This window comes from Mastomys coucha, unplaced genomic scaffold (assembly GCF_008632895.1).
Source record: "Mastomys coucha isolate ucsf_1 unplaced genomic scaffold, UCSF_Mcou_1 pScaffold15, whole genome shotgun sequence".
Taxonomy (NCBI): domain Eukaryota; kingdom Metazoa; phylum Chordata; class Mammalia; order Rodentia; family Muridae; genus Mastomys; species Mastomys coucha.
Window position 1 is genome coordinate 125688472 of NW_022196897.1, and position 12422 is coordinate 125700893.

At 40.1% G+C, this 12422-nt stretch overlaps 1 protein-coding gene across 2 annotated transcripts in view; it reads right to left on the reverse strand.

Moving 5' to 3' along the window:
- Window positions 1–11674, reverse strand: part of Sel1l2 (SEL1L2 adaptor subunit of ERAD E3 ligase) — a 126387-nt gene extending 114713 nt beyond the window's left edge. For both annotated transcript variants that reach the window (XM_031372061.1, XM_031372060.1), the window contains exon 1: window positions 11506–11674. In XM_031372061.1, coding sequence (XP_031227921.1) covers window positions 11506–11563 — 58 coding nt within the window. In that variant the 5' untranslated portion in view covers window positions 11564–11674. The remainder of the gene's footprint in view (window positions 1–11505) is intronic.
- Between the last annotated feature and the right edge of the window lie 748 nt (window positions 11675–12422).

Below are 12422 nucleotides of genomic sequence, written 5' to 3' on the forward strand. Positions count from 1 at the left end.
GGTGCTTCTTAGCCATTCGGTGTTCATCAATTGAGAATTCTTTGTTTAGCTCTGTACCCCATTTTTTACTAGGGTTATTTGGTCTCTGGAGTCTAACTTCTTGAGTTCTTTGTATACATTGGATATTAGCCCTCTATCAGATATAGGGTTGGTAAAGATCTTTTCCCAATTTGTTGGTTGCAGTATTGACAGTGTCTTTTGCCTTACAGAAACTTTGCAACTTTATGTGGTCCCATTTGTCAATTCTTGATCTTAGAGCAGAAGCTATTGGCATTCTCTTCAGGAAATTTTCCCCTGTGTCTATTTGCTTGAGGTTCTCCCCCACTTTCTCTTCTATTAGTTTCAATGTATCTGCTTTGATGTGGAGGTCCCTGATCCACTTGGACTTGAGCTTTGTACAAGGAGAAAGGAATGGATCGATTTGCATTTTTCTACATGTTAACTGCCAGTTGAGCCAGCACCATCTGTTGAAAATGCTGTCTTTTCAGTACCTGACTAATACAGATGTAGAGGCTCACAGACATCTATTGATCTGAGTACAGGGTCCCCAGTGAAGGAGTTAGAGAAAGAACCAATGGAGCTGAGGTGTTTGCAGCACCTTAGGACAAACAACAATATGAACTAACTAGTACACTCAGAGCTCCCAGGGTCTCAACCACCAACCAAGGACTGCACATGGAGGGGTCTGATTGTTCTGGAAGCATGTGTATAGTAGAGGATTGCAATTTGATCATCAATTGGAGGAGAAGAGCTCAGCCCTGTGAAAGTTCTGTGCCCCAGTGTAGGGGAATGCCAGGGCCAATAAGTGGGAGAGGGTGGGGTGGCAGGCATGGGGAGGGGGAAGGCAACAGGGGTTTGTTTTTATTGTTTTTGTTTGTTTCTTTGTTTTTTGGAGGGGAAACTGGGAAAGGAGAAATTTACATGTAAATAAAGAAAATATCTAATAAAAAAAAAAAGAAAATGCTGTCTTTTTTCCACTGGATGGTTTTAGCTCCTTTGTCAAAGATTAAGTGACCATGGGTGCGTGGGTTCATTTCTGTGTCTTCAATCCGGTTCCATTGATCTACTGACCTGTCACTATACCAATACCATGTCATGCCTGGTTCTTAAGGAAATAAGAAGAGGTTGTCAGAATCCCTGGAACTGGAGTTCCTGGGGGTGATGTGGGTGCTGATGATGGAACCCAGGTCCTTTGGAAGAGCAACCTCTGAGCCATCTCTTCAGCCCCAGACAGCTACATTTTTTAAAAAGAAGATGAACTTTTATTTGGATTTGTCGTGCCTTAAATGTTTCTTTGGTTACTATTGATTTGTTTATTTTCCTCCCAGACTCAAGTTTTATTTTGCAGGAACACAGTTTCCAGCCATTATTTCCACTAGGGTTTATGGGAAATCAATTTTCTGACTTCATTTAGGATAGAAATTGTTTTGTCACTTTACTTGTCTGATAGTCTGTCAAATTATAGATTCTAAATGCAAAGTAGCATTCACTTCCACACTTAGAATACTTCTCCACTTTCTCTTATATTTATGTTACTTAATACATTTTAAGCCAACATGATACTTTTTGTGTCTAATAATTTCACACACACACATACACACACTAAAACCATAGATATATCTCTTTTTTTTCCCCTTCAAGGTTTTACTATGTAGACCAGGCAAATCTCCTGCCTGTCCTCTGAGTCCTGGCTCCCAAGTGAGTCACTGAGTGTCACTTCTTTAGAGGCTTTTAAGATTTCTTATTATCAAAAAGTTCTAAAAAAATTGACCATTATGTTCTAGCAGTGGGCTATTTTATTTTTCTCAGTCTTATTGTTGGCACTCCATGAAACATCATTTAAAACTATCAGATCTCTGGAATTTTTATTTTATTTTTTTATTTTTCCTCTCAGTCCTATGTGTTCTACCAGGAAATCCTATTATATGAAATTGTAGCTTTTGCATATGACATTGTAACTTTCTCCGAGCTCCTTAGCTTTCCTATCATTTCCCTGGCAGTTTGCACTGTAAGCTGAAACACTCCGAGTCCCTGGATTACTCTTCAGCTCTGTCTGTGTTAATATTTGGTCTTGAATCTTTGACTTTTATTGTCACATATTTCATTTCTGAAATATATCATCTTTCCTCCTTCTGCTTCGTAGCTACAGATGCCTTTAAACACAGACTGCATCATTTATGTTTCTATGAGTCTGTTGGTGTTTGTTTGTTTGTTTGTTTGTTTTGGTTTTTTTTTTTGCAATGGCAAGTTATGACCCTTGTCCTCCTCCTTTTAGTTTTCACATGTGTGCTGCTTGTATTCTTTCCTCCCAGTGTATATATGGGCCTGCGTGTATAATGTGTCTGTGCATGCATGTGTCTGTGGATCTTGGCACTTTTTTGCATGAAATTGGCTTTGCTCAAATGTTTGGTAAATCATTTGATTTCCCTAATCTTGTTGAGCACGCTGTTTCCCACTACTTAGGCTTTCTAGCTGTGACTCTGTGGGCACTGCAGTATGTATTGCCTGAGTGTACCAGGAGCTAATCTTCGTATCTTCGGCTCTATGCTCACCCTTATACTCCCACCGGAAAACAAAGGAGTGCTTTAATCAGCTGTCTCTCTGTGAGGGGATTGTGTCTAAGATCCCCCTCGCATATTGAACTCTGAAAAAGCTTAAGTCCCTTACATAAAATTAGGGAATGTCAGCAGATAACCACATAATTTCTTATGCATTTTGTATCATTTTGAGATTACTTATGATATCTAATATAAATAATATGTAAATAGTTACCATCATAGTGCTTAAGGAATATTTGATGAGAGAAACCTATTTATACATATTCAGTAAAGAACCCCACCCCCAATATTTTCCATGAGTGATTGGCTGGATTCACAGAAACCTGCTATGGATATGGGAACCGGGCTACACTTAGCTATTTTTATTATGTCCTGTCCACTGTCTGTGAGTGGCCACTACAGTAAAATTGTCTTTCCACAGAAAACACATGAATCAAGTCCTGCTAGGTGCTCTAGGTGCTGGCAATATAAAACTGCCTTAGACTTGAGAGTTCTAGGATTCAGTGCCTAGGGTGGGCAGAGCAAACCCAGCTTGTGGCAGTAGCTTCTCAGAAATGCGTTCTTTTTCCTTCCCTTTTTCTTTCTGCTCTAGATGTATCAAGTCTGAAGGCTCCCTGGCTTTGGGAAGGGGGAATTTACTATTGACTTTTAAAAGGTCTCCTGCTGGGCTTCTTCCCTTGGGTAGATCTTGAATATTAGATTCTATGCTCTTTTCCTTATTAGGGGATTCAAAGCAAAGCAGACACTCATCTGATTAAAAAAAAAATTGGGGGGGGCCTTTGATGTTCGCCAGCAGCTCTAAGGTGGGAAGAGTCTGTCCTGGGCCTGCTCTATACTCTGTGATTATCTTCCCAGACTCTTTTTGTTAACTTTTTACATTGTAGTCTGTTTAAATACTTTTAAAGTGTGTTTCTGAATGCAATTTATCTACCTGACTATGAAATTCACAGGTAAACATGTTGGAGCTGGAAGTAACCATTCTGAGTAAGTTCATGTAGACCCAGAGAGGCAAGTGTCTTATGTCATCTCTTATCTGAGCATGTTAACCTTGAATTTGCAGATGTATGTGATCCAGTTGCAATATCCATAGAAGTCAGGAAATCAGTAGGGAGCCATGGGCACAGTTCAGTGGAGATAAAATTCAGTTTATGTATAAAGAATTACAGAGGAATAATGTTACAGAAAGAGTTTAGTGGGAATAGAGATGAGAAGGCAGAGTAGACCAGATAATACAGAAGGGATAACTAACATTAAAGACATTTCTTTTAAAAAAATCACATGGAAGCATACTACTGTAGAAACTTCCTACAACATATACATGCACATATATAAAGATAGAAATATCCACATTCAAATGGAGTTACCCTATAATGAGGCAATAATGTTCCTTCTAGATGTCACAGAATACTAACTGAAAAGTCCAGGCCCCAGAAATGGGCTATCATCTTTGTAGTTGTTGAGCAGTAAGGTACAACAGACCCCTGAACATGGCAGCTATTGCCAATGCTCTTGATTACCTCCCAGAATGGTCCAGTAAGATCTTATTGCTTAATTGCCTGTATGCTTGAATTATAACACGGGGAAATCAAGCTAGTACTTATGTGGAAGCTTCATACCACTGGCTAGCTAGCACAGTGCCAGAAGACACTATACATAGAGGAGAAAAAGAATCACGGATCTTACCCATCGGTGAACCCGGCAATACCCATACTTCTGTGACATTCACCATAGGCGTGAATGTCACAGGAGTATGGACCACTTCTGATTGGCTATGAGGCCTACTACAAAAGGTGAACCACTACCTTGATCCATGATTGGTGCCCAAGAACATGTGGCTAAATAGGTCAGAGGCTCTAGAGAGCAATCTATTACTATTACTTTGCTAAATGGACGTAATATTAAATTGTGACTGCTAATGATATCCATAGATGAATATATTTATCAATTTTCATTGGAAAATCATTTTTTTCTTTGTAGTATATGACAGTTAACACAGAGACCTACAACTGATTAAGGTCTCTTAGTAAAAGACTGGAATGTTCAACCCTAAACAAGTCTTCTACATGAGACCCCCACCTTCCAAGGCTCAGCTATGAGGAAAGAGGATGCAGAAAGACTGGAAGAGACATGGAGAGAGGTGGATGACTACAAACAAACAGTGTTTTCTGGACACAGCAGAGAAGTTGGAAGTGTGAACTCACAGCAGGCCACACAAAATTCCGGCCCGGAGACAGGTGGGCATGAAGCCTCGTCCATAGCTTAGGAGCTATTGGCAGTTAATAGTGATTGGGAGAGAGTTAGTTTTCTTTAAAGGTGTGTCTCTTGATGGGTGGGCCATCCTACAGTGAAGGCCACATGTTCAGGGGTATATGGGTATCACAAGCTATTTGATGGTTAAAAATAAGACGCCAAGTTTGGTGGATAGGGAGGGAGAAATGAATCCGGGAGGAGTTGGGGAAGGGTGATCATGAGCAAAAACATTATATGCAAATCCCAAGGAACTAACAAACATGCAAAACAAACACAACTTAAAAAAATATACTCCAACTGAGCCAATCAAATACACTAACCACCCCTTCTTGTTCTCCTACCCTAACCCTCCCAGCACTATTACTATATTTTTGGTTCTCTGTCTGTGGGGAAGGGCTTGAAGCAGCTTTTAATTTGTTGTTGTTTTTTCTAAGGAGACTTTTGCTCTGTAGAGCAGGCTGGCCCTGACCTCTCCAGCCTTCTCTTTCAGCCTGTCAAGTGCCCAGATTATGACATGTACCACCACATCCAGTTAAAAGAAGTTTTAAGAAAACAAATTTCATTTCTATTGTAACACTTAGGTAAATGATGAGTCAATAATATAAACTATGTAGCCAAGACTCAGAAATTATAATTAATAAGCAGAGGACTCCAGCTAAATGACAAAAATCACGTCAAAACAAATCACGTGGAAAAATGCTACTGCTGCGGTTTATGCAGTCGTCATATTGCCAAAACAACTGGTGGGAAAGAAAATACCCATTCTTCTGGCTGAGTGTTCTGTATGAAGGCAAATATAAGCACACTGTCTTCTAGAGGGTTTGGGAGAATGAATTTTTTTATTTCTCATTTGGCTTCTTGGTAGGATGTTGAAACACCCTGAGGCAAGTCAACATGACAATGAAGCAAACACCCAGAGCAGTCCTTTGGAGAATGTAGATGTGTGGAAGCCAACAGGTGCTGCACGGCCAAAGCTTTCCATTACCCAACAGAATTGAGGCTTACAAAATGCTACACTTCAAGGTTCTAAAATGCCTGTAGGTTTAGAAAGATAAAAGTATCGATAGGATTTACTCCTGTGGGTTTTGTGAGTGCATTTTTACAAAGATTAGAGTTACCATTTAGTTTTGCAAGAGCTTTTGAGTATTCATTTTATTTAACTAAAATTTTAAGTGAGTGTGAATGTTTTTGCCTGCATATATGCGTATAGCCTAGTTGTGTGCTGTGCCCTGGAACTGGGTTACAGATGGCTGTGAGCCACCATTTGTGTGTTGGGAACTGAATTTGGAATCCTCTACAAAAACATCAAGTGTTCTTGATTGTCTGAGCCATCTCCCCAGTGTGTGCCTCACCCTCTTTTAAGGCAGGGTCTTGATGTATTTTCTAGACTGGCATTGAACCTGACATACAACCCAAGTTGCTCTCAAGTTCCCATGCCTCCTATTGGGATTACCTGTATATGCTACTATATACTAATACTATCATGTTTAGCACAGCCAACTAATTTTTTTTTAAAACAAAGATGACAATAATATGTAATGAGGAGAGGACAGTCTTTAAAAATTGGCACAGGGGAAACTGTAAACGTGTATAAGAATGAGAGGACTTATCTAATAACAAACATGAAGTAAAAATACTTTAAAGATGTACATGTGGACCATATAGACCAGAAACTGTAAAAGTATCAGCATTAGCATAGACTAGAATCGGGTATTGGTTTCTTGGCTGTGGCCCCAAGAGTATAGGAACAAAAGTGAAATAGGCAAAAGAGACAGAGTCAAAATAAAAACAAAGAGCATTGTGCACAGCAAAGGACAGAGTGAAGAGACAATGGAGGGATGGTGGGGCAATGCTTGCAAACCATGCCTATGTTCCCCACATGTAATTGTTAGGTGATAATAGTGAAGAAGCAGGCAGATATTGTCTACTGGTACTGTTGAAGTTCAGCCTTCTGTGTGATGGGTGTGCATGCCCTTTCCAGATGCGATTGCTAGGTTTCTTGTTCACTGAGCTCTGGCTACTTTGAGGCCTGTGATATTTGCCCTTTTCAATTAGGATAATGAGATGCTGGCTAGATGGCTGGTAACTTTTTATTTTTCTAATTATAGAAATAAATGACAGTGGGGAGTTGCCACTAGAAAGAAACAAGATTTCTTGGGTCCTGGATGCCTTGTGCTGAATTACTGGTTTTGTTCACCCTGGTAACTCTCAGTACCTTATAGCTCCTTAGGTTGGAAGCTGGTTTGGTGGGGCAGACAGAAAACAATTTCACTGACTTTCATTTTCTAAGCTATATACCTTAGCATGACTGTCTATTTTTCCATTTTAATAAAAGTATTTCATTTTGAGGCTTTGTCAAAAGGGAAAACTCCCAGTAACTGTTCTAGAATATTTCCTCGGTGAATGTAAAATCAAGGATATTTATGTAGCAGCAACCCTGTCTCTATGTTATCACCTTCACCTACTGCAATCAGAGAGTAATAGAGATCACGTAGGAAAATGTGCATACAAAGTGAGCTTGCAAAGTGTTTGTGGGGGTGGTGGGAAAGGAAAACAAACTGCCGAGGGTGAATATGAATCACAAGCCCTTAAGCACAGCCTGAGAAGCAGCTGCCGTCCCCTGAGCTAGCGGCTTCCCCCAGTTTCTGTGCATCGGTTGCCTATCAACGATCTACTGAAACCTCAGGCCCCACCTGTGAAATGCCACCGTTCAGGAAGACCTCTGTAATCAGTGTCATGTCTACTTTGTTTCCTTTTTAGCTGACTGACTGAAATCTTGGTTCTGTCCTGGCTTCTTCACTAAAAGTTTCCAGGAACTAATGGCTTCAGTGGTCCCTTGTCAGCCACGGCCTTAGCCACCATCCTTGCTGATACGTGCCACTACTGGCCATTCACCCTCAAGTTCTGGTCCCCATCAACCACCCTGTCTTTTCAGTGTCCCCTGCTACTGTAGTATCTTACGTCCATTTTGTTTTCTGTTTGGATCAGTCTGCAACCACTTACTGGCTCCACCATCACTAGGGCTACCCAGGGAGAATCCATTTAGCCCTGAACTGCCAAGGTCGTTTTTCTAAAGAAATAATTCTATGAGTAAACCATTAAAATACATCCTATTTGCTCACAAGATCCAGTTCAGATTTTATAGTCCATCACATCCTCTGCCTACCATGTCAGCCTCACTCGCTGCTGGGCTCCTTTGTGTGTCCTACACCACAGTAAATGGATGCACTTCATAGACCATGCTCTTTTATCTTCTGTATCTTTATTCCTTAGCTCTGCCCTGAAATGTTCTTGCTCTCTTTCTCCTGATCACTCACTAACCTTTCAAGGTTAGGTTTATGCCATTTGGTTTATGAAGCCTCCCCGAGCACTCCATGCCAGCATAAAGGACCTTTCCCATGTTTGTACACCACAGTGCCATTTAAACACTTCTAAGACCCGCACTTTGCCATTTGTTAATCTGCTTTTGTTTTTTCCTTTAAGACTCTAAGCTGTTCAAGAATAAGATCTGTGTATTATTTCTGTATCCTCACTCCTCTGGCGCATAACTTTCATTAAAAAGTTTCTTCTCTTAATTCAGTGGTTTTTAGACTATTTGGAAAGTAGTACAATTGTTACCACAGTAGAATTTTGTTTCTGTATTGTTTGAGGTACTAAGAATTGAATCTCTGGCTTAGTGCATGCTAGGAAAGTGTTTTACTTTAGAGCTACTTCTCACTGAATTCATCTTTTGAAATGATGCCTCATCATGTTGCCTAAGTTGGTGTCTAACTTCTGAATCTCCCACCTGAGCTTCCTGCATAGTTGGGATTGCAAGCACAGGCTTCTCCTGTTAATTTTAAAGTATTTTTTATTAACCCCAGAAAAACCGTATTCCTTTCAAGTGGATGTTCCTAATCGCTCCGTATTTCAGAAGCCATGGTAATTCATTTATGTACTTTCAGCCTCTGAGAAGTTGATTCTGCTAAGGCTTTTAGGTCCACAGAGTTGTAAAAAACACAGTTTTCTGTACCTAGTTTCTTTTGTTTAGCATAATATTTTTGAGGCTTATCCATATTGTGCTCTATTTTTGCTGAGTAAAATTTCATTGTATAGCTTTGTTTCTATCTTCTTTGGTTGATGAACATTGGATTTGCCTAGCTTTTTTTTTATTCTCCAGTGGCAGGAAAGTCAAGGCTGCAGGAGCCTGACACAGCTGGTACCTACAGTCGGAAGCAGAAAGGGGTGGGCACACGCTACTCAGCTCCACTTCTCCATTTTTATGTAGCCTAGAATCCCAGTCAGGGAATGGCTCCCACCTCTATTAGTGTAGTTGAGATAATTTCTCCAATACACACCTATCTCCTGCAGGATTCTAAGTTCTGTAAAGTTACAAATAGCACAAGTACAACTCCACTAATTGTCATCTGGGAGAGTTGCTTCTGAGGATTGCCAAAGTCCCCTAACTACGTTCCCAGTCCAAGTTTTCTTCTCCTTTAGGATAAATTTGTGTCATTGCCAGCTGGAGCCTTTTCAGTGTGGAGTCAGGCCCTCAAGACACCATTCCTGTTATCGCAGTGTTGGCCACATATGTTGAGCTTTATGTCTGGGTCAGACATAAGGGTTTGAGCAGATGTGGCCTGAGTCTGCATTCTGGCAGGATTTTGATTAATGGCTCCAGGAGAACTGCTAGTGACACATCTCATCAGGTATGCACCAAGAAAAACAGCTCCGTTTCCTACGGTAGCCCTTTTTAATGGGTGTAATGTAGTTTTTAATTATGGTTTCACTTTTCATTTCCTTAATGACCTTAATGCAAAATATCTTTCCTGTGTGTGAGTGGCCACCTGTACATCTTGTTTGTAAAAAATCTCCAATAAATTCCTTCACTTATTTAAAAAGTGAGTCATTGGGTGCTGACTCACTTTATTTATTTATTCTGAGTACTAAACTCTTTTATTTTGTCTTTTGAAAAGAAATATTTATTTACATATTTTATGTATGTGAGTGTTCTATTTGCATGTATGTCTGTATGATAGAAGAAGGAATCAGACAGAAGAGGGCATAGGATCCTATTACTGATGGCTGGGAATTGAATTTAGGACCCTGGAAGGGTAGTCAGTGCTCTTAATGGCTGAGCCATCGCTCCAGCCCCCGAGTACTAAACTCTGACTGAGTGTGAATTGTCATTTTTTTCTCCAATTCTCTGATGGTCTCTTTTGAAACAGATACATTTTTAATTGACATCCAGTGGGCTCGTTTTCTCTTTTTGCTTCTGCTTTTGGTGAAAAAGCTAAGCCCCGTGATTACCTCGTCCAGGGTCAGGATGTCTTCCCTCACTAGAGTGTTAAAGCTTCAGGTTCTGTTTATGTCTTTTATCCAGTTGGAATTAATTTCTGTATATAGTATGAGGTAGGGTCCAAATTCCTTCTTAAGTCTATGCCAAGAACTTTTAATACAGGGACAAGAGTGGGCATTCTTGTCTTAGTCCTGATTTCAGGGGAAAGATGTAACCTTTTCATTGTTTTTTTTTTTTTAAAGATTTATTTATTATTATGCATAAGTACACTGTAGCTGACTTCAGACACACCAGAAGAGGGCGTCAGATCCCATTACAGATGGTTGTGAGCCACCATGTGGTTGCTGGGATTTGAACTCAGGACCTTTGGAAGAGCAGTCAGTGCTCTTAACCGCTGAGCCATCTCGCCAGCCCCATTCATTGTTTATTGTATTAGCTGTGGATGACTTTTCAGGATATTACATCTTTCACTGGGTTCATGGAAATTCACTTTAGTGTATTGAGTATTTGTAATTGTATATGTGTTGTATTTTGTCAAGTGTTTTTTCTGCATTAATTGGGATAGTCATATGGTTTTTGATTTTATTCTATTATATAATGTATAACATTAATTAATTTTCAGTGAGGAAACTAACCATAAACTTCTGGGTCAAAACCAAACAAATGTTCTTTGTATTGAGTCTTATGACTAAATTTTATGCATATTTCATAAAATGATTGTGAGAAATGGATAAGGAAACAAGGCAAAATAACTTCCTTTTTTAGATAGTGACCTTGGAGGTAACTTGAAACCTCAGAAATAAAATTGTAATTGTACCAAGTATTTAAAAGGGATAAAAGTTTATAGAATTCTTCTACCCTTTGAATCCCATAGTTTTCCTTTAAAGTTGTGGATTTGACTTAACTATCTGGCCCGAATAGCTCTACTCTATATAGAGTACTGTGTAGCTTCCTTATAGATCTCATATTCTCTTCTCTCTCTCTCTGTCTCTCTCTCTCCTCTCTCTCTCTCTGTCTCTCTCTCTCTCTCTGTGTCTCTCTCTCTGTCTCTCTCTCTCTGTCTCTCTCTCTCTTCTCTCTCTCTCTCTCTATCTCTCTCTCTCTTCTCTCTCTCTCTCTCTGTCTCTCTCTCTGTCTCTCTCTCTCTCTGTCTGTCTCTGTCTCTGTCTCTTTCTCTCTGCTTTCTCCTGTCTCCCTTCCTTTCTTTTTTATACACACACACACACACACACACACACACACACACACACACACACACCTCCAATCAGTATTGTCTTAAGTAAGTTCTTGTTTAAAATTGTTGTTAATTGGGAAGTTAGTGAGTTTCCTTCTGATTTTCTAACTGGCTTAAACTCTTGGCACTGTTAGTGAGAAGAGAAGAGACATTTATAGAGAATTGTTAAGGACAGATACACTTACTTTTAGTTGTGACCTCAATAATGATCAATATCTCTACTAACAAAGCCAAGGGGTTCATCTCCTAAGCAGCTCCTTTTTACTTTAACACAGGCAGAATTAGGTGGCTGGTCCACAAGTTTCCTCTTCTCAGGTCTGTGGGATTCAAGACTCGGTTGCTAAGCAACCATTTCCTTACTCTTGGGCCAATGGGCTTCTTGGAAGTTCCTTTGAAGTTGGAATGAAGCTGGCTGGGTGTTTGGAAAGAGCAGGCTGTGGGAAGAGACCCTGTTTAGTCTGCCATCCTTTTGGTTGGCGATAAAGGCTATGCTTAAAATAAGTAGAGGTGACTTCGTCACAACAGAAGGAGATACCGTAAGCCTAGCATGTATGTTTTTATACTTAGTTCAACTGTTCAGGGTCACTGGAGACTCTTCCTTTATGTTACCTCTAGAGACTGGTATTATCCTTTTTGTTTTATGTACTATATGAAGATGCTTGAGGCTGGATAACTTTATAGAAAAGAGGTTTATTTCAGTTCACAGTCCAGGATGTGCAAAAGTGTAGGGGCCACATCCTGTTAGCAAAACCCAGATGTGGTATAGGGTTATCACACAGCAGCAAAGGCAGGGAGTCCACCTGTCCAAGCGCTTTTCTTCTAGTCTCTTCTCTTTTTAAGTTACATTTATTTATTTGATTTGTAGGAGGAGGGTAGGCACATGCCATGCCTATGTGGTAGTCAGAGAACAATTTGTGTGAGTCAGTTTTCTCCTTCCACCATAAGGGTCCTGAGGGCATTTACCTCAGGTTGTTGGGCATGGTAGCCAGGACCATTACCTGCTGAGCCACCTTGCTGGCCTGCCCTTCCCCTTCTTTTAAGGCCACCACATTCAACCATGGGGCTTCTACCCTGTTGACCACATAAAATTCTAATCATCTCC